The sequence below is a fragment of the Pyrus communis genome, chromosome 14 (genome assembly GCF_041283825.1).
Source record: "Pyrus communis isolate YQ-2024b chromosome 14, ASM4128382v1, whole genome shotgun sequence".
NCBI lineage: Eukaryota > Viridiplantae > Streptophyta > Magnoliopsida > Rosales > Rosaceae > Pyrus > Pyrus communis.
The window spans coordinates 911,820-930,363 of NC_142578.1; the positions used below are offsets into that span (position 1 = coordinate 911,820).

Below are 18,544 nucleotides of genomic sequence, written 5' to 3' on the forward strand. Positions count from 1 at the left end.
AGTCTCTAGGCCGCCCCATAATGGGCTGAGTGATGAACTGGCCTATCTAACATCATGCAGACGTTAGACACGGTTGATTCTTTTTTTTGCGGCTTGCGCGTGGGCGCGCATTCTAGACTTAATAAAAAAAGGTTAGAATCTCACAGTGGGCCACGTGTCCACTTTTGGGCTGTTGGATTGGATTTCAATCTTTTTGAAATTCAACGGTCCAGATTAATTAACTTAATAAAAAATTATAAAAAATGTTTAAAAATTTAGACAAAAATTAAACAATAATATATATATATATATATATATATATATAAATCTCTAACTATCTTCTACAAAAATTGTACTTTCAGAAAATGACATGTGAGTTAACAAGATTGGTTAAAATTTCTATTCGAAATTAAAAATAATTTTTTTAATTATTTTATAAAAAATTTAATAATATTTTCATACGAATTTAATAGACTTTAAGCCAGCACATTTTTTAGAGGTGAGGATGCACTTGGCCAATAACTTTAGTCAAGTCAATTATTATTCATTTGGATGGATTAAATAAACTTTGGACCAACTTATTTTTCAAAGAAGAACTTGCTCTAAAGTGGAATACGAACAATAATTCAAGGGCCATTAATATAATTTATCATTTTTAAATTTTAATTTTTGTCCTCCTTTCTTTTTCTCTCAATAATTTTTACCGCTTTACTTGGCGGCAACAATAAATCCCTTCCCTCCCAACGTCTCCCGACCGCCATCATATTTTTGCTATATAAACCCACAGACTTCCCCCTTTCTCTCTTGAATTCTGAAAGCTCCGAGAACACACAATTACCAAAAAACCAGAAATTTCCAACAACCATGGCAACCAACGGAGCCCCAACCTCGACCGGCCCCAAACCCGTCGTCACCGACGAGGTCCAGAAGGTCTTCAAAAACTTCGACGCCAACGGCGATGGCAAGATCTCCGTCAACGAGCTCGGCAACGACCTCAAGGCCCTCGGCTCCAACGTCTCCGACGACAAGCTCAAGCGCGTCATGGTCGATCTCGACACCGACAACGATGGCTTCATTTGCCTCGACGAGTTCAACTCCTTCTGGGTCTCCGGCTCCAAGGACGGCGGCGCCGCTGAGCTCAAAGACGCCTTCGATCTCTACGACCAGGACCGCAACGGCCTCATCTCCACCAACGAACTCCACCTGGTGCTCAGCCGCCTCAACTTGGCCTGCACGGTCGAGGATTGCAACCGGATGATCAAGTCCGTCGATGCCGACGGCGACGGGAATGTGAATTTCGATGAGTTCAAGAAGATGATGGGGCACAGCGTCTCCACCAACTGAACCACCGCCAACGCCGCCGTCTAGTGCCGCCACACGGTAGTCGTCTCTCTCAATCTACAAGCTGATTTTAAATCCGAACTCCATCTCTTGGAAGTTGACAAAGTTAGGGTTTAACTTTTGAAACATAGGGAAATAATATACGTGTAGATTAGATCATCAACTGGATGTGGATATCGAAAAATGGGATCTGATCTCATCCTTCTCTTTAATATGTGTAGTTTTTATGATTATATTGTGGTTAATTTGCTCGAAATCGCATCACATTTCCCTCTATTTTCTGTTTGTTTCTCGAGAAAATCCTTTCTCGCTTGGACCCTTTTGGTTGAATGAATGTTATTGCGCTATTAGTTTCCCTTTTGATTTGATTTGATTTGCTTTTTGAGAATATTGATGTGAAAATACGGGAAGAAATAAGTTAGTTTCTGGCGGCCGAAGGTGGTGGGCGGCGGCGGACCTAGTGTAGTAGTGGTGGTGGTGGTGGGAGAGATGTAGCCGTCAATGGCGCAATGAGAAGGCCCGTTGACGAGTCAACTCTCAGACGGTGATTGGTGGGAGGCGCAACACGCGATGAACAGAGTTCAGACGTGGTTGGGCTGCCAAGTTGCCAAAACTTCATGAATTATGACCCTACTCCTATATTCTTTTGTATGGATTGAATTATAGGGTGCACCTAAATTTTTGGCGGTTAGATTTTTATTTGCACATTCAACGTTTTATTGTATCAATGCATGTCACACGCAGAAGTATAATAGAATGTCGCCTAAATATTTTGCTCTTATTTTAAGAGAAATTCTTAGGTACGACTGCTCAGATAAAGTTGACAATTCAAACAGAGTAAAATTTTTTGTGTAGAGATAGTCAACTACATCATTCATAAGACATTTTTTTACAAAAAACATAACATACGTTTGTTTTGATCTTATTAAACTCCACACATTCTTCTCGGTATGAAATTTGTCATAATTAAGTCTTCATTCTCGAATCACAGACAAAAAAAAAGCCCCTCTGTACTATGATCCAAATTGAAGGGGAATTTTGTACCCCACACCTGACGGATTGAGCAGGTGGTCAAGTAGGAACAATATCAGTATTGTTGGAGTGAGCCCATAACTCATTTACTTGAAATTTAAGAGTTTTTAACTTAAATTTCGTAAAAGACGAGTTTAATATTTACTTGATCAAAATTATAAGGCATACGAATGCTTTGAAAATGAATTTGTATGTCTAGTCGACGTAAGAAATTTGGGAAAAGCCAAACTAGTAGTGTTAGATATTGACATCCAACCATATATCCAATCCCTGCTTTCCTCCGAGCTTCGTCTTTCCCAAATTCGAAAGTGGAATAAAAGCTCCCATGCCCCCGTTAGCGCTTTGAAATGTGATCCCACACGCCAACATTTACTCAAAGGAATCAGATTCCATTGCCTTATTTGCCTTCGGGTTTATTTACTATTTAGCACTCCGATTCTGATAGGGAAAATTTTAACAACGTGACTTTGTTTCAATTTACTCCCCAAACTTTTAATTTGGTTTTGAGCTCTCTAAATTTCAATTCGTGCCAATATCTCCAAACGGTCTATTCCGTTCCGTCACAACTCACGATCTTTTGTCAATTTCTTAATGTGCAGTGCACATGACCAACTTTAAGAGCATCTACATCAACAAAATGTGGTATACAAAAGGAAAACTAATGAAGATTTTGAAGTTTGGTAGCTGAGTTATGAGAAGAAGTTAAGATGAAATGAAACTTAGGTATTGTTTGGGCCCAAAATATTATTGTTGGGCCGAGCGGCAGGATGTGCTCGGCCCAAGGTAATGACAAAGACTATGGGCCGAATAATAAATCCCGGGCCAGTTGGCAGGGTCGGCCAAATCCTATCCTAAGTAGTCCGGATAAATAGAGAAGGTCAAGGAAGTCCTGGTGCGACCAGGATTCTCAACCGGCAAGGAATAAAACCTCAAAAAGAAGGAAAATTCAGAATCCCAGTGGGAATAGGTTTGTTCGAGTTAGAGTCAAAATGGGACAAGGACTCCCAATCCAAATCAGAATTGGTCTCAAGGAATGGGGTGCTATAAATACAAGAAATCATGCAACAGAAAGACCACTTCAAATCAGCATACAATTGCCCTGCGCAAAACCTCTCAATCACCTTGAGATTTTTCCTTTTCTTTTCCTGCTGACACACCTTCAGTTTGGATAAACAGCATTGTGGAAGCACCCGGCGAGCATCTTCAATTTGGATAAACAACACTGCTGCCGCAGAATCAGCCGACCGAGAAGCACCTTCAGTTTGGATAAACAGCACTGCGTCGAGGTCGACCGGTTATCTATCTAAGTCTCGGCCGAGAAGGGTTTTCGAAACCTTTATTGGTAGAGGTCACCTTGCTAGCCTTCTCGGCATAGTCAGGTGTTACGAATTGCATTGCTCGGCGTACTGGACGCCGAGTGATTTTATGATTGGATACTCGCAAGTAAGTTTCAGGGTTCGGCATTCCGACAGCCGAACTACTTTTACCATCAAGACATACATCACGTTTGAGTACCTGTGCCCATATAGTTTGGTCTCGATTCGACGTGCTTATATTCTTACGAATATAATCACAGTGACCGAATCGACCTCTGACGATTTGTAAACTACACAGAATTAGTAGCCTTGTCTTCAGGCTGTAGAACCCAGAGACCGAGAGTGTTCCTTCCTCGGTCGCAATCGCAAGATAGAGAAGTCAACGACGCGCTCAAAGCTACAGCAACAAATTTTACTCCTCGGCCAAGCTCGACCGACGAGTTGGCACGCCCCGCATTCAACCAAAGGACGTAGTTAGCCTATTAGTTACTCGGCCTGCGCGCCACGTAGGTTTTGTAATTTTTAGAGTCAACAGGTATATTCGGAATTTCTATAAAATAATTAAAAGAGTTTCTGATCATGTTTGACACAAAATATTAAACGTATTTATATGCACATAAAAAACACTTGGAGTGCTTTATGTTTATGAAACAAACACTAGCCACATTCTTCTTTTCGAACTCACTAGTTTTTTTACAAAAGCCTTTCAAACGGGCTCAAAATTAGACTAAAAGTTGATAGGACTAAGAGCAAGTCCACCCCTCCTTTGGAGGCTAGCCTAAGTCTAAAAAAATAGGCTGACACCCCAAAAACCCACTCCACCCCACAAAATAGACCGGCCCAAAGTCCACCGTAGTCTCTAAGCGGGCCCAGAATGGGCTAAGTGAGGAACCGACCTATCTAACGTCATGGTGACGTCAGCCATGACTGATTCTTTTTTTGCGGCTAGCGTGTGGGATACACGTGCACATGGGCACGCATTCCAGACTTAAAAAAAATGTCAGAATCTCATCGTGGGCCACGTGTCCACTTTTGGGCCGTTGGATTTCAACCTTTTTAAAATCCAACGGTCCAGATTAATTAATTTAATAAAAATTATAAAAAATGTTTAAAAATATAGACAAAAATTAAATGATATTATATATATAAATATCTAACCATGTTCTGCAAAAATTGTACTTTCGGAAAATGACACGTAGAGTGACAAGATTGGTTAAAAATTATATCCGAAAATAAAAATAATTTTTTTATAAAAAAATTTAATAATATTTTAATAATAATTTACTAGACTTTGGACCAGCTCAGTTTTTAGAGGTGGAGATGCACTTGTCCAATAATTGTTCAATCAAGTCAATTACTATTCATTTCGATGGGTTAAATGAACTTTAGCCAACTTATTTTTTAAGAGTGAACTTGCTCCAAAGTGGAATACCAACTATAATTCAAGGGCCATTAATATAATTTATCATTTTTAAATTCTAATTTTTGTCCTCCTTTCTTTCTCTCTATAATTTCCCCCGCTTCCTTTGCGGCATTTTTATTGGTGGCCACAAAAAATCCCTTCCCTCCTAACGTCTCCCGACCACCATCATATTTTTTATATATAAACCCACAGACTTCCTCCTTTCTCCTTTGAATTCTGAAAGCTCTGAGAACACACAATTACCCAAAAACCAGAAATTTCCAGCAACCATGGCAACCAATGGACCTCCAACCTCGACCGGCCCCAAACCCGTCGTCACCGACGAGGTCCAGAAGGTCTTCAAAAGCTTCGACGCCAACGGCGATGGCAAGATCTCCGTCAACGAGCTCGGCAACGTCCTCAAGGCCCTCGGCTCCAACGTCTCCGGCGACGAGCTCAAGCGCGTCATGGTCGATCTCGACACCGACAACGATGGCTTCATTTGCCTCGACGAGTTCAACTCCTTCTGGGTCGCCGGCTCCAAGGACGGCGGCGCTGCCGAGCTGAAAGACGCCTTCGATCTCTACGACCTGGACCGCAACGGCCTCATCTCCACCAACGAACTCCACCTGGTGCTCAGCCGCCTCAACATGGCCTGCACGGTCGAGGATTGCAACCGGATGATCAAGTCCGTCGATGCCGACGGCGACGGGAATGTGAATTTCGAGGAGTTCAAGAAGATGATGGGACACAGCGTCTCCACCAACTGAACCACCGCCAACCCCGCCGTGTAGTGCCGCCACACGGTAGTCGTCTCTCTCAATCTAGAAGCTGATTTTAAATCCGAACTCCATCTCTTGGAAGTTGACAAAGTTAGGGCTTAACTTTTGAAATATAGGGAAATGATGTACGTGTAGATTAGATCATCAACTGGATGTGGATATCGAAAAATGGGATCTGATCTCATCCTTCTCTTTAATATGTGTAGTTTTTGTGATTATATTGTGGTTAATTTGCTCGAAATCGTATCACATTTCCCTCTATTTTCTGTTTGTTTCTCGAGAAAATCCTCTCTCGCTTGGACCCTTTTGGTTGAATGAATGTTACTGCGCTATTAGTTTCCCTTTTGATTTGATTTGATTTCCTTTTTGAGAATATTGATGTGAAAATACGGGAAGAAATAAGTTAGTTTTTGGCGGCCGAAGGTGGTGGGCGGCGGCGGAGCTAGTGTAGTAGTGGGGGTGGTGGGAGAGATGTAGGCGTTAATGGCGCAATGAGAAGGCACGTTGACGAGTCAACTCTCAGACGGTGGTTGGGCTGCCAAGTTGCCAAAACTTTAGGAATTATGACACTACTCCTATATTCGTTTGTATGGATTTAATTATAAGGTGCGCCTGAATCTTTGGCAGTTAGATTTTTATTCGCACATTCAACGCTTTATTGTATCAATGCATGTCACTCGTAGAATTACAATAGAATTTTGCCTAAATATTTTGTTCTATCTTAAGAGAAATTGGCCGTTAGATTTTATTCGCACATTCAACGCTTTAGTGTACCAATGCATGTTACTCGCAAAAGTACAATAAAATTTCGCTTAAATATTTTGCTCTATCTTAAGAGAAATTCTTAGGTCCGACAGCTCAGGTCAAGTTGCCAATTCAGACATAGTTAAAAATTTTGTGTAGAGATAATCAACTATGTCATTCATAAGATATTTTTCACAATAACATAACATACGTTTATGTTGATCTTATTAAACTCCACACATTCTTTTTGGTATGAAATTTGTCATAATTAAGTCTTCTCGAATCACAGACAAAAAAAAAAAAAAAAAAACAAAAAACAAAAAATAGCCCCTTTGTACTACGATCCAAATCGAAAGGGAAATTTGTACCCATTCTCAAGCCTCTAATCCGTGAACCAAATTGATCGTAGTGGTTCCACTTCAAAGGATAGGTTTGATTTGCAAGTTGAGGTTGCAGTGCAACGAGGCCAAAATTTAAGCCTTACCGCAAAAATAACTGCGCAGGAGGAGGACCATTTTGAATGAATGTGGTCCTCTTTTTCCAAAAAAATATTGTAGTTTTTCTTAAAACGTCAACAATCCATTTGTTCGGTGAAGATACGATAACGTCATAATATTATCAAATTTGTTTTTTGAACTTACTATTATTGGAACGAATTCTAGGTTCGTATTCTACACGATTCGTTTTGTATTTAATTCTAAATGCTAATAAATCATATGATGATAGTAAAAAAAAGACTGAAATACATCTATAAGTATTTCAAACCACCAAGAGAATGAACCATCGCGACTTGGCCATTAGCTGATCCATTTTTTTTGAAATGAGAACTTGCCGTTATGGATTTGGATATGAATGGAATTGGGGCTAACGTGGCCATCAATTTGGATGTATCTCCATATCTCATCCAAAGTTTTCGACGGTAGGACACCAGCCAGGCAACCATTTCTTGATTCAACTAAATTAACATGTAATTGTATTGAGACGCATAAAACCAATTCAATTGTTAACGTACTCTTTAATATATTCTGAAGCACTTGTTAATACCCTTTTAATTATTCGCACATAGTTGTAGAGTCCACTTCTACTAAAGAGTTTTGCAGCAAATACGATGATTTTGTGCGACAAAATGATGTTAATTTTGTATGTCCGAATAATTTTATTGTAAATAAATAATCATTTTGGGTGGTTGCAGTCGCAGATGAAAGATTTTCCTTTCAATTTCTTGTGAACAAAAGGAAATAAGTAAAACAATTCAGATAGGCTTGTGTCCGTTGTGTCCAATTGAAGCCCAAAAACGGAATGGGCTTCATGTAAGGCCTCAATCCATTGTTGTACCAAGTAAATGTAAATCTAATCACATGTAACATGTCAAATGAATATTAGTCTGTTGGCTCTTTTCGGTCTGACAGTTTTGGTGGCAAAATTTGGTTAGAGTATTTTTCTTGTTGTAGGTTGCTTTTTTGCGCTGCGACACCTTCGTTGAATTCTACGTGGAGTTTGTTTTCTTCGGTCGACTACCTTTGGGGTCGCTAGTGTCATCTTTTAAGGAAATTGCTTGCTTTTTCGACCAAAAAAAAAAGAAAGACAAAAAGACAACATGATGGACTCTCCGCATTAAAATTTAGAGGGAAAGCAATACAATTTGAGGATTCGTGATGGACTTCCGGTATTCAACTGAAGGTAACTAAATATTTTAAGGATTTCGGTTACTGACTACTGAATTTTTATGTAATTATCTGTTACTTAATAGTAAATACTCAGAGTTGCGATGACTTCAATATCATTTTATGTTTTAACTTCCAATTTACGAGGACACTTTCAATAGATCAAAAGCAACAACAAACATCTCTTCACTAAAACTACGACTTTGTAATATGGTTGAACAATTATTTCACTATAACTGATATTTTTGTATAATTATTTCTCGCTAACATTATATGTTGTAATTCGTGTAGAAGAAAAACTTGAGGTGAATTAAAGATTAAGTTTGTTTAGCGTGAGCTAATGACACGCACTAGCCTCGACAGCCTGAGGAACCACTCATCATGTCGTTTTCAACGTTTTCACATGTAAAGACTCAGTACCCTCCAAAAGCAAATGAACAATCCCAAAAACCTATCCATCTATATATTTATATATATATATATTATATTTCAACATAAACGTCTCTTCCTCCACCTCTCCTTTTGCTTTGCTTCTTTCCAATTCGTTTCAAAGTTTTCTTAACTTGTTCTTATTGGACCGTCAAGTAATTGGCATACATGTTGATGGGTGATTCGATCGATGAAGAGTGTGATTACTTGTTTAAGGCAGTTTTGATCGGAGACTCCGGAGTTGGCAAATCAAATTTGCTGTCCAGGTTTTCCAAAGACGAATTCCGGTTGGATTCCAAGCCCACCATCGGCGTCGAATTTGCTTATCGGAATATCAAGGTTGCTGATAAACTTGTCAAGGCTCAAATTTGGGACACTGCCGGTCAAGAAAGGTATGCCTGCGTCGCTTCATCTTCTTAATTTTGATCGTGTTTCATTTGATCATAGTCTTTGGGAGAAACTCTCATCTTCTATTATTGGTTTAGAACATGATGCGTCATTCTAAAATCGTATGTTAGTCAATTCTCATTTTATCCGCTTCCGTGCGCTTTCATGTTTATGTTTTTTTTCCGTTTATATCCACTATAGATAGAACGACATTCTTCGCCCCGTTTATGTAGAATTTTTATTAAGTTGAATATTATTTTCCTATGTGATTAGTTTTCCCTAATTTTCATATGTTCTTCTCTTTTGTTTTTTTAATTTTATTATATTTTTTTAGTTTAAAGATGTTTTCAAGTTTGTCCATCTTTTGAAGCAACTGGATTATGGATACAAACACAACTGTCCAACCGTGCCTTCCCTTTCATGATTTGGTCCCATTAACGTCTAAAGTTGTAATTATACTCCTAAGTGGGGCCCTTTTACATACAAAATACAAATTATACTTCTCTTTTGTCAAATTTAATTGAGAAGATAAATGATAAGGAAATTCTCTTAAAGTAAAATTCTTAGTGGACTATTTGCCTCAAAGTTTGGAGTTCGTTAATCTGATTCCTTTTATTTGTTTTGTTGGACGTCTTTGTTATTACGTGATTAACCATTGGGTGGCCGCTAATTCGGGTAAAAATGGCCGCCAATTAGGGTATTTTACCCTAATTTCATTATTTTTTGTTCTTTAAAAGGGAACGGGCTAGTAGTTTCATGCTTTTCATCTGCTCAAGTTAACTTTTTTAATCTTGGATTCTTGAGGTGGTAGAAAAAGGTTTCTGCATCGAACAATGTAATACGTAACGTCCTTAAATTAAATAAAACAGACCATGCAAATGATATGCATTAATAAAACAAGATATTATGAGTGTGATCTACACCATGCGAATTTTCGAAATTCAGGGTTTGTTTGGGATTGTTTTATAATAGGGTTAAAACATTTTTTTAATGTAATAGACATGTAGTTTAAGTGATTAAGGATGTTTATCTTTTGCACATAAAATCGTAGATTTGATTCCCCTTCCACTAATATTTGCTTGCAAAATAATATACCCTTTTGACTGCGTTGAAAAACTTATAAGTGTTTACAAACTATATTAAGTGCTTCTTCAGGATGCATTTACAAGAAGCACTTGGACGTGTTCGTAATGAAATCACTTCTTATAGAAGCACTTATAAGCATAATTATTTCCTATAGAGAACACACTTTTGCAATAGTTAACGTTTTTGTTATGAGTACTAATTACTAAAGTCGCATAATTATTTCCTATAGAGAACACACTTTTGCAATAGTTAATGTTTTTGTTATGAGTACTAATTACTAAAGTCAAAAGCGATATATTTATGCTTATGGACTAGTGGCAGTTAATTATACTTTGATTTATCAATGCAGATTTAGAGCAATCACGAGCTCATACTACCGTGGGGCGCTCGGCGCCATTCTAGTGTACGACATTTCCGCGAGACAATCCTTCGAAAACGTGAGAAACTGGCTGCGGGAGCTTCGCGGATTTGGCAACTCCGACATGGTCATCGTCCTCGTCGGAAACAAGTCGGACTTGAGCCAATCTCGAGAGGTCGACGAGGAAGAAGGCAAAAGTTTAGCAGAGGCAGAAGGCTTGTGCTTCATGGAAACTTCTGCGTTAGAGAATGTGAACGTGGAGCAAGTGTTTTTGGATATGGTTTATAAGATTCATGAAATTACTAGGCAAAAGATTTTGGAAGCAAAAGTGGAAGAAACGAGTGCCGCGAGTAGAAGTCTTGGTGGTGCGACAGAAACCATCCATATTGGTGATGATCTTGAAGTTACGGCTACTAAAAAATCTACTTATTGTTGCTCAAATTAGTTAGTGTAACCTAAAAGTATACATGAATTTTCACGATATATGTATTATGTGCTGCTAGGAGTCCTCGTTGGTGTGCATGTAAATACTTACGTAAATCCATACCGGTGACGGTTGGTAGTAGATGCCACGTATAAGTCCTTCAAGTTCGAAATTCAGGCATATGTCATAGCGCTGGTTGCAAGAGTAACCAATCTCCCTCTAAAATTTTTGAAAAACAAAACAAAAAACTCTCTGATATTCTCATGATATGTGTATTAAGTACTATGAAGCGGTTTTACACAAACGAGTCCAATTCAGACTGTTTTGAAATTTAAAAATAAGAACCGAATAATTTTAGGTGGGCTGAGTGGTCCAATTCGAATCTAGGAATCCAAAGACCGGTATGCCCAACCCTAATTTATCTAGTTGGGCTCACCCTTTGAGAGACCATAAACCGCAACCAAACAGCCCAAAACGACCAAACGTTAGCTGGTCGGTCGTTGTCCAACGCGGGCGTTAAGTCTCCTTCCCGCTTTAATCACATCGCTTTAACCCAGCGGGACCCACAAAACAATCTGTACCGGTCAACCGAAATCTAACGGCCCAATAACTCACACCGTCACCCGCCCGTCACTCGGGCGCTCTCATTTCCCACCCTCCTCCCTCCTCCTTTCACTCACATCGTTCGTTCTCCCGTCCCATTTCCTCCTCCTCCTCCTCCGTCCTCTTCCTTCATCCTCTGCAAATACTAAACGCTGCGTTTCGCCAACAATGCACTTCGATTCTCTCGAGAAATACTAAACGCTGCGTTTCGCTGAACTAGAACGACAATGGCGGACTGGATTTCCTCCAAGCTCAGAGCCGCCGAAACTCTCCTCCAACAGGTTCAATTCTTCTCCTCCTTCTCCTCCCAATCCAGAAAACTATAGAATTAAACGAAAATTAAATTAAAAAAAGTCTTAAATTTTTTTTTTTCAATTCTTCGAAACAAACAAGTCGATCTGCAATTTTTAATTTGGTGTTATTTAATTTTTGAGTTCTATCTGTTTGGAGTAGTAATGTAAAATCCGTGTGATTGTGAAACGGACGGTTCAGATCGATCAGCAAGCTGCGGAGTCGCTGCGGAAAAACGAGAAGCAGATCGCCGACGAATTGAGCTTGGAAACTCCGACGAAAGCGGGGGGCAGTGTGCCTTTGAAGGATCAGTTGAAGAAGAAAACCCTAGAAAATCAAATTAGCGATTATCGCGGAAAATTAACCGGCGATCCGAGCTTAAGCATTGTTAGTAACAACATTAACATTAATGATGATGGTAGTAGTGGTAATAGTAATAGGGATAGAGAGATTGTTGGAATTCCGAAACCAAGGAAGAGTCTTACTGATAGTGACTGGACTCAACTCCTTAGTAGTACACCGAATCGGGGAACTACTTCTGCCGCGAGGCGTGGCAATGGTTTCCCCGGGGTTCGTAGTTTGAGGAAGGATGGTAGGAGGCAGGGGAGTGCCAGTTCCACATCGAATTTGTCGGTTTTGGAGGCTAAGAGGAGTCAAAAGAGTGGTGGTAATAATATTGTGAAGACGCCGCGGAGGGCAAGTGTTGGGGAAGGAAGTAAGTTGAATGCGAAGGTAAGTGATGGGGAGGAATCTGGCTTTTCTGTTTCAGATACACCGGAGAGGTCTTCTCATGTTGAGTTGAAGCGTGATGGTAAGATTTTGGAAGGACGAGAATTGGATTTTAGAGATGTGGGTTTAAACACTTTGGAGGAAACAAAAGATAAGGGAAATGAGGAAAATGGTGGGCGTTTTGATATTAAGGAGCTTTCTTCCGAGGGTAATTTACATTCAGTAAAGAAGGACGATGGGGGTTCTAATAAGAAGTTAGAAGGGGAGAATGTGGGTGATCGGTTGAGAAAGCATGAGTCTAATGAAGCCTCTAGAAGTTCTACCTCTGATGATTTAAAGAGAGGTTTTACTTCGGTAACTGATGGGAGCTCCGAGTCGGACACAGACTCAGGTTCAAGTTCTGATTCCGAGAGTGAGCGTGAAAAGGAGGAAAGGAGAAAGAAGAGGGAGAAGATTCTGGCGGAGAAAGCGGCAGCTAAAGCTGTGGAGGCCATCAAAGAGAGGGAAAATATTGTTGCCAGATTGGAGGGCGAGAAGCAGAGCTTGGAAAAAATACTTGAAGAGCAAGTGAAACAACAAGCACAAGAGGTAAGAATAAGATTATTAGGATTTTGTTCTTATCATTCTTCCTAGGTTGGCTGCATTAATCCTATTTTTTTCATTTTTGTTTTATCTTAGGAAATTGAACGTCTATATCGTATTGCGTAAAATGTTATCACTTAAATTTACCTTCTGCTTCAGGCTTCAAAGCTGCAAATGACTATGATGGAAACCATGGAAGCTGCTGATTTAGAAAAGCAGAAACATAACAACACTAGAATGGAAGCCTTTGCGCGGTTGGCTAAACTGGAGGTACTACAACCTTTTTCCATCTGTTTCTTATGCGTATTAGAAAAATATTCTATTTCATTCTGAGTTCATATTTTTTACCACTACGTCTAGAAGTATGAATTTCCCTTTTTGTTGACCTTTTTAGTCCGTGCTCATATTTTGGAATATTTTTTTTATTACTAAAGGTTAAAATTGGTTGCAGACAGCAAATGCAGACCTTGCAAAATCCCTAGCCAATGTTCAATGGAATCTTCAAGTAGAGGTATGATTGTATCCTGATTTAGATGATTGATGTGGTCCTATGGACATTTTATAATCTTCTGAATTGAAGTTTTGAGCAATAGAGTTGTCCAGGTGGTTAAATTGTCTTGATTGTTCAAAAATGGTGGATGAAATCATACTGTAAAAATCGTTCCTTCGCTTAAAATCATTCCTTCTTGTCTTTCATTTAAATTTTTGGGAATTTGAAACGCTTCTTGTGTGCTTTGCCTTACTTCTCAATACTATTGTTTTTGTATTTTAGTCCTGCTGAAATGTTTCCCTTTTTCTTCTTTTATTCTTTTGGGAGTCCAGGCGAATCAGGTAGCAGAACTTCGACAGCAAATCGAGTTAAAAGAAGTGAACCAGGAAGGTAGGTTCTCTAGAATCGCAAATTAATGTATTGGGTCTGGAAGCTAGAAAACTTCTTTAAATTTATTTATTTTATTTTCATTTTCAAATATAAATTTGATCTCGAGGGCTACCTCTTGCTAAAGGATTTAAGTATAATAAATTTTCTGATCAGTCCCCTGTGAACAATAGTCACAGGGTTTGGTTAACTAATCCCCCTTAACGATCTTAATTTGTGTTTTGGTGAAGTGTGCTTGAATTTATGAGATATTACTTAGTAGATTAAGAATAGACCAACTTCTTTTTTGGCCTCATGTTGACTTTATATAGCAAAGCAGTGAATAATTTCATAAAGTAAGGAAGATCTCGGACACTCATCAAACTAAATTATCAATGTTGAAATCAATGTTTGTGTTTGGTGTATCATTACGTGGAACTCTTTTTTCTTCTTGTAGAGCTCAGGAGGAAGATCTCCGACACTCATCAAACAAAATTATCTCTAAAGAAAATGGCAGCGTCAAAAGGAATTGAACTTGAACAAGAGATTTTGGAGGCAGAGTATGCCTTTGTTACCGATAAAGTTGTGCGATTGCAAGATAAGGTTAGAAAATTTCACTATAATATTGAAAACTTGTGATAGTTTATTAACTGCTGATCCATTATGTCTTTCCCCTGTTCGCTCTTTGTGTGTTAATATTTACTTTGGATGGGATGCTAACTTGATAGAATAGTGTGAAAAGATAGAGCTTGAACTATAATAAGCTTATGATTTAAAGCCTTTGACAGCATTGATTAAATGTTGTTTCCTGATAGAACTGTTTGATGTTTCATATATTGCCCTCATGTTGTGATATAACTATTCACAAGATAAATTACGTGTTATGTTTCAGGCACAGAAGCTGGAAGCAAACATTGAATTCACAAGGAAAGAGATAGAGGATCCAACAGATATAGAAATTGAGCTCAAGCGAAGGCTTGCTCAGATGACTGACCATTTGATTCATAAACAAACCCAGGTTTGTCATTTGAACCCTTTCTTAATTCCCTAGGTCATTTAAGTGAGAGGTTTTATCTGGTTTCCTAAACCCTAAACCCTAAATCAGGTTGAGGCTCTCTCCTCAGAGAAGGCAACTCTTATGTTCAGAATGGAGGTACGTTAATTATACCGATAACTCTTTTGTGGTGAAACTTTAATCCGCAAGATGATGTATCCGAGGGACAGTACTAAATTTATGCGTTATGCAGGCTGTCTCAAGGTTGCTAGATGAAAGCAAGTCATTGACCGAATTTTCCGTGACCTCATCAAGGGACATAGAATCAGGCAGACCTTTATTAGAAGACAGAATCCGGTCGGGCAGGAAGCACCTGGGTTCAGCACTTCAGCAATTGGAGTCTTTATTCATGGCCGGAGTAGTGTTTTTGAGGAGGAATCCGACTGCGAAAATATGGTCCGGGATTTACTTCTTGTGCCTTCACTTGTGGGTTATTTACATTCTAATGTCCCATTCCCAAGCTTCAAATAAGATCAAATCCGGGTCTGTCATATCCTTGGAAAACATTAACAACACTGCTGGTGTATAGTACAGTATAATTTGTTTGTATTTTTAATTTTTTTTTCTTTCGTTCATACGATCCCAGTCGTTTTTCGTGAATATAGGGGTAGTCAAGTTTGGCTGGGGCAGCGAGTCCACCTGTACACCCGAGTTTGAATTCCTATCTCCGTAGTTTAGATAAGATTACGATATTGCTTCTTTCAAAGAAGAGAAATAAGTCTATATTCCATTCAACTGTAGTATTATACTTCACCGAATAAACGTATACAATCGTTACAAGTCGAAGTATTACATAAGAATAGTATGCTAGCCAATCTTCAATCCGTCGCTTCTTCGTTCTACCGGGCTTGTTCTACACCTTGTACAGATGGCAAACATCTTACAAGTTAAAACAAACAGTTTGGCATATGAAAACATAATGCTAGCAAAAACGACAATGCACTAGTAAAAAGATCATTCGTTTTCCAACCAGAACACAATTTCAAACCCTGATTTTCCAAAAGGTTTCTTCCTATCGATACTTTAGACTGTCGATTTCCGACTTCTTTCACTCGTAGAATGTGAGCGCGAGCTGATCGTGTGTTTAAATTGCTTCTTGTTTAAGTGTTTTCCATGTGTGGAAGACTCGTGTTACGATTATAGAAAGCAAATATATGAACTCAACACTATATAACTTCGAACAGATTGTAGCCTCACCAGTATGGCTCTTACCGAGGAAGATTACGACTGTAGAGAGGAAACTCAAAGAGAAAAGTCGATTTGAACCACAACGGCAAGTTCTTGTATATAACCGGAGATAGCGGAATCAGAGGGCTGAAACAAAATATGTTGGTCTTCAGTTATTACAGTTCATACTCGAAAAACAAATACCAAAAGAAAAGCTGAAGTTTACCTAGTCGATCTTTTATACAGCCTGTATTCGTCCACATTTCCAAACTTCTTATCTGCAGAGTCCTGTTATTGTTCAACCCGACATTGTCAGTTACAACTCTTCAAGTGCTATGAATTTGCAATGAGCTCAGAAGAAAGGGGAAGAAGCAAACCTCAAGCATTGGTATGCCACTGATGAAAAGAAGCAACAACGTGAGAAAGATCGGTCCAAAAATCACCAGCCACTCTGCACCTTTCAATACAGGCGTGGAAGCAATAAACACTCCCCACCAAAGGAATATCTGAGCAACAACATTTATCAAGGTTTCATTTAACTTTGACAGAATGAATGCAAGGCTACTAACATGTCGAAATTTGTTGGATGAATGATGTTTCGACGCAATTGTGACTCTTGGTATGGGATAATTTGTAAATATGTGAGGCAGACAATGCAAGCATATGATGGAAGACGCAAAAAATCAATTAAAATCGTTTGTGGAGAACTTTTCGATACTAACCTCACCAAAATAGTTTGGATGGCGAGTGTATTTCCATAGTCCGACATTGCACCACTTTCCTCTATTTTGTGGAGAACCTTTGAATGTCAGTTTTTGCTGATCCGCTGCAGCTTCAACTGAAAAACCGACAAACCATATAACCCATCCAATTATGTCCACAGCTTGGAGCGATGGTGTTCTGTTGCTTGCATTAGCAACTGTTACAGGTAAACTCACAGTCCATACCCACACAGCCTGCAGAAAAATCAGGTTGCTTTAAGAATCAAATCAACTTTATCCTTCCGAGAACAAGCACAACGCAATGATGCACAATAAAAGCCGGAAACAGGGAAAGCAAAAGAACCTGAAATATCCAGAAAACTGCTAACTTCCCTATATTACCACGCATTTCATCAAAACGCCGATCCTCTACCCACTGCAAAATCCTGATCAGGAAACGTTTTGTGTATTAAAATTGCGATTGGATTTCGACATAGGTAATGTTATACTCCATACTCATGTGGTAGTGCCTCAAGTACGCCGAATTAACACAAAAAGCATCACAAAATACCTCATCAGTAGGAACAACCCGAGGCGAAGACCCCATATTATCACAAGCAAACTCAGCACTACCTGAAAACAAAAACATGAAGATTTTCTTTATCCAGTATCAACGCGAACTACGAGCAAATTAAACACTTTTGAGAAGAAATTAATAATACAATACCTGTCTAAAATGCCATGACCCCTTCACAACCAAAGTCAGAATAGCAAGTATAACAAAATTGGTACTTCCTGTGAAAGGTGAAAAGAAGAACAAATATAATTACACACACAAAATAATCAGAAATGTATCAAAATCCAGTCACAGCGTTTCTTGGCGACCAAACAATCCAATCAGTTTCTAATTAGTATTGATAAGCAGGAAATTAAGTTAATTAACTATCAAATTGTCCGGAAATAAATTCAGAGGGATGAATTACCAGCAAAGTCAGTGACTTTGTCGAACTTGAGAAGAGCAGTGATTATAAAGAACAACAACTGATACCCCACCTTCATCAACCAAAAAAAAAAAAACGCCATATTTCAGAGATTCTAGAGAGAAATGAACCTAATAGGAAAACAAGCATGCAGAACAAAAAAAAAGAAATCCTTAGAGAGAGAGAGACAGAGAGAGGAAGATAGAGATAATTACAGTGACAATGGCAGTGAGAGCTAAGAAATTGGAATCCAAGACTTTTCCCATGGAAATTGTTCTGGGTTTTTGCTTCTGAACAAAAAGCTCTATGCTTTGCTTGCCGCTGCTGAAGATATCAAAAGTGGAAAGGAAGCTCTTTGAAAATTCAATACAACAGGAAATTGTTTGTGGCTGAAGTTTTAACACCATTACTCCCTCTCTCTCTCTCGCCTTCTCTCTCTAAGAAGCTAAAAAGGAAATATTCTGTTTTAAAGTTTAAAATGTCATCAATTTCCTATCCAATTTTTTGATAGGAAATGGAAGACATATTTTACTCGAAATTGGTTGAAATCGGAATTTTCTAATCTGATAACTTTTTTTAATATGTGATTACGATCTTGTATGTCAAGTGTCATAATATAAATTGTTAATTTTTTTTT

General features: G+C 38.8%; 3 protein-coding genes, 1 non-coding gene and 1 pseudogene across 5 annotated transcripts; 4 read left to right on the forward strand and 1 right to left on the reverse strand.

Annotated features, from left to right (window-relative positions):
* Positions 1-749: 749 nt before the first annotated feature.
* On the forward strand, positions 750-1,596 carry LOC148691055 (putative calcium-binding protein CML27). The gene has a single exon (XM_088684142.1). It carries the CDS (start codon positions 844-846, stop codon positions 1,321-1,323), a length of 480 nt encoding a protein of 159 aa, XP_088540268.1. The 5' UTR covers positions 750-843; the 3' UTR covers positions 1,324-1,596.
* A 3,634-nt stretch (positions 1,597-5,230) lies between these two features.
* On the forward strand, positions 5,231-6,113 carry LOC137712432 (putative calcium-binding protein CML27 pseudogene; annotated as a pseudogene). Its single transcript, XR_015955712.1, has one exon. The product of XR_015955712.1 is annotated as a putative calcium-binding protein CML27 pseudogene (transcript).
* A 2,615-nt stretch (positions 6,114-8,728) lies between these two features.
* On the forward strand, positions 8,729-11,028 carry LOC137712527 (ras-related protein RABA6a). Its single transcript, XM_068451604.2, has 2 exons — positions 8,729-9,081; positions 10,512-11,028. The coding sequence occupies exons 1-2, from the start codon at positions 8,858-8,860 to the stop codon at positions 10,963-10,965; spliced, it is 678 nt and encodes a 225-aa protein (XP_068307705.2). The 5' UTR covers positions 8,729-8,857; the 3' UTR covers positions 10,966-11,028.
* Positions 11,029-11,424: 396 nt separating this feature from the next.
* LOC137712525 (golgin candidate 2-like) lies at positions 11,425-15,839 on the forward strand. The gene is made up of 9 exons (XM_068451601.2): positions 11,425-11,828; positions 12,040-13,155; positions 13,309-13,419; positions 13,601-13,660; positions 13,972-14,029; positions 14,463-14,608; positions 14,898-15,023; positions 15,111-15,158; positions 15,253-15,839. The coding sequence occupies exons 1-9, from the start codon at positions 11,775-11,777 to the stop codon at positions 15,586-15,588; spliced, it is 2,055 nt and encodes a 684-aa protein (XP_068307702.2). The 5' UTR covers positions 11,425-11,774; the 3' UTR covers positions 15,589-15,839.
* On the reverse strand, positions 15,785-18,350 carry LOC137712526 (uncharacterized). Its single transcript, XR_015955866.1, has 10 exons — positions 18,123-18,350; positions 17,911-17,980; positions 17,655-17,722; positions 17,499-17,560; positions 17,292-17,373; positions 16,949-17,182; positions 16,604-16,732; positions 16,453-16,514; positions 16,257-16,373; positions 15,785-15,912 (listed from the first exon to the last, which is right to left on the reverse strand). It is a non-coding gene; the product is annotated as an uncharacterized LOC137712526 (transcript).
* Positions 18,351-18,544: the final 194 nt, after the last annotated feature.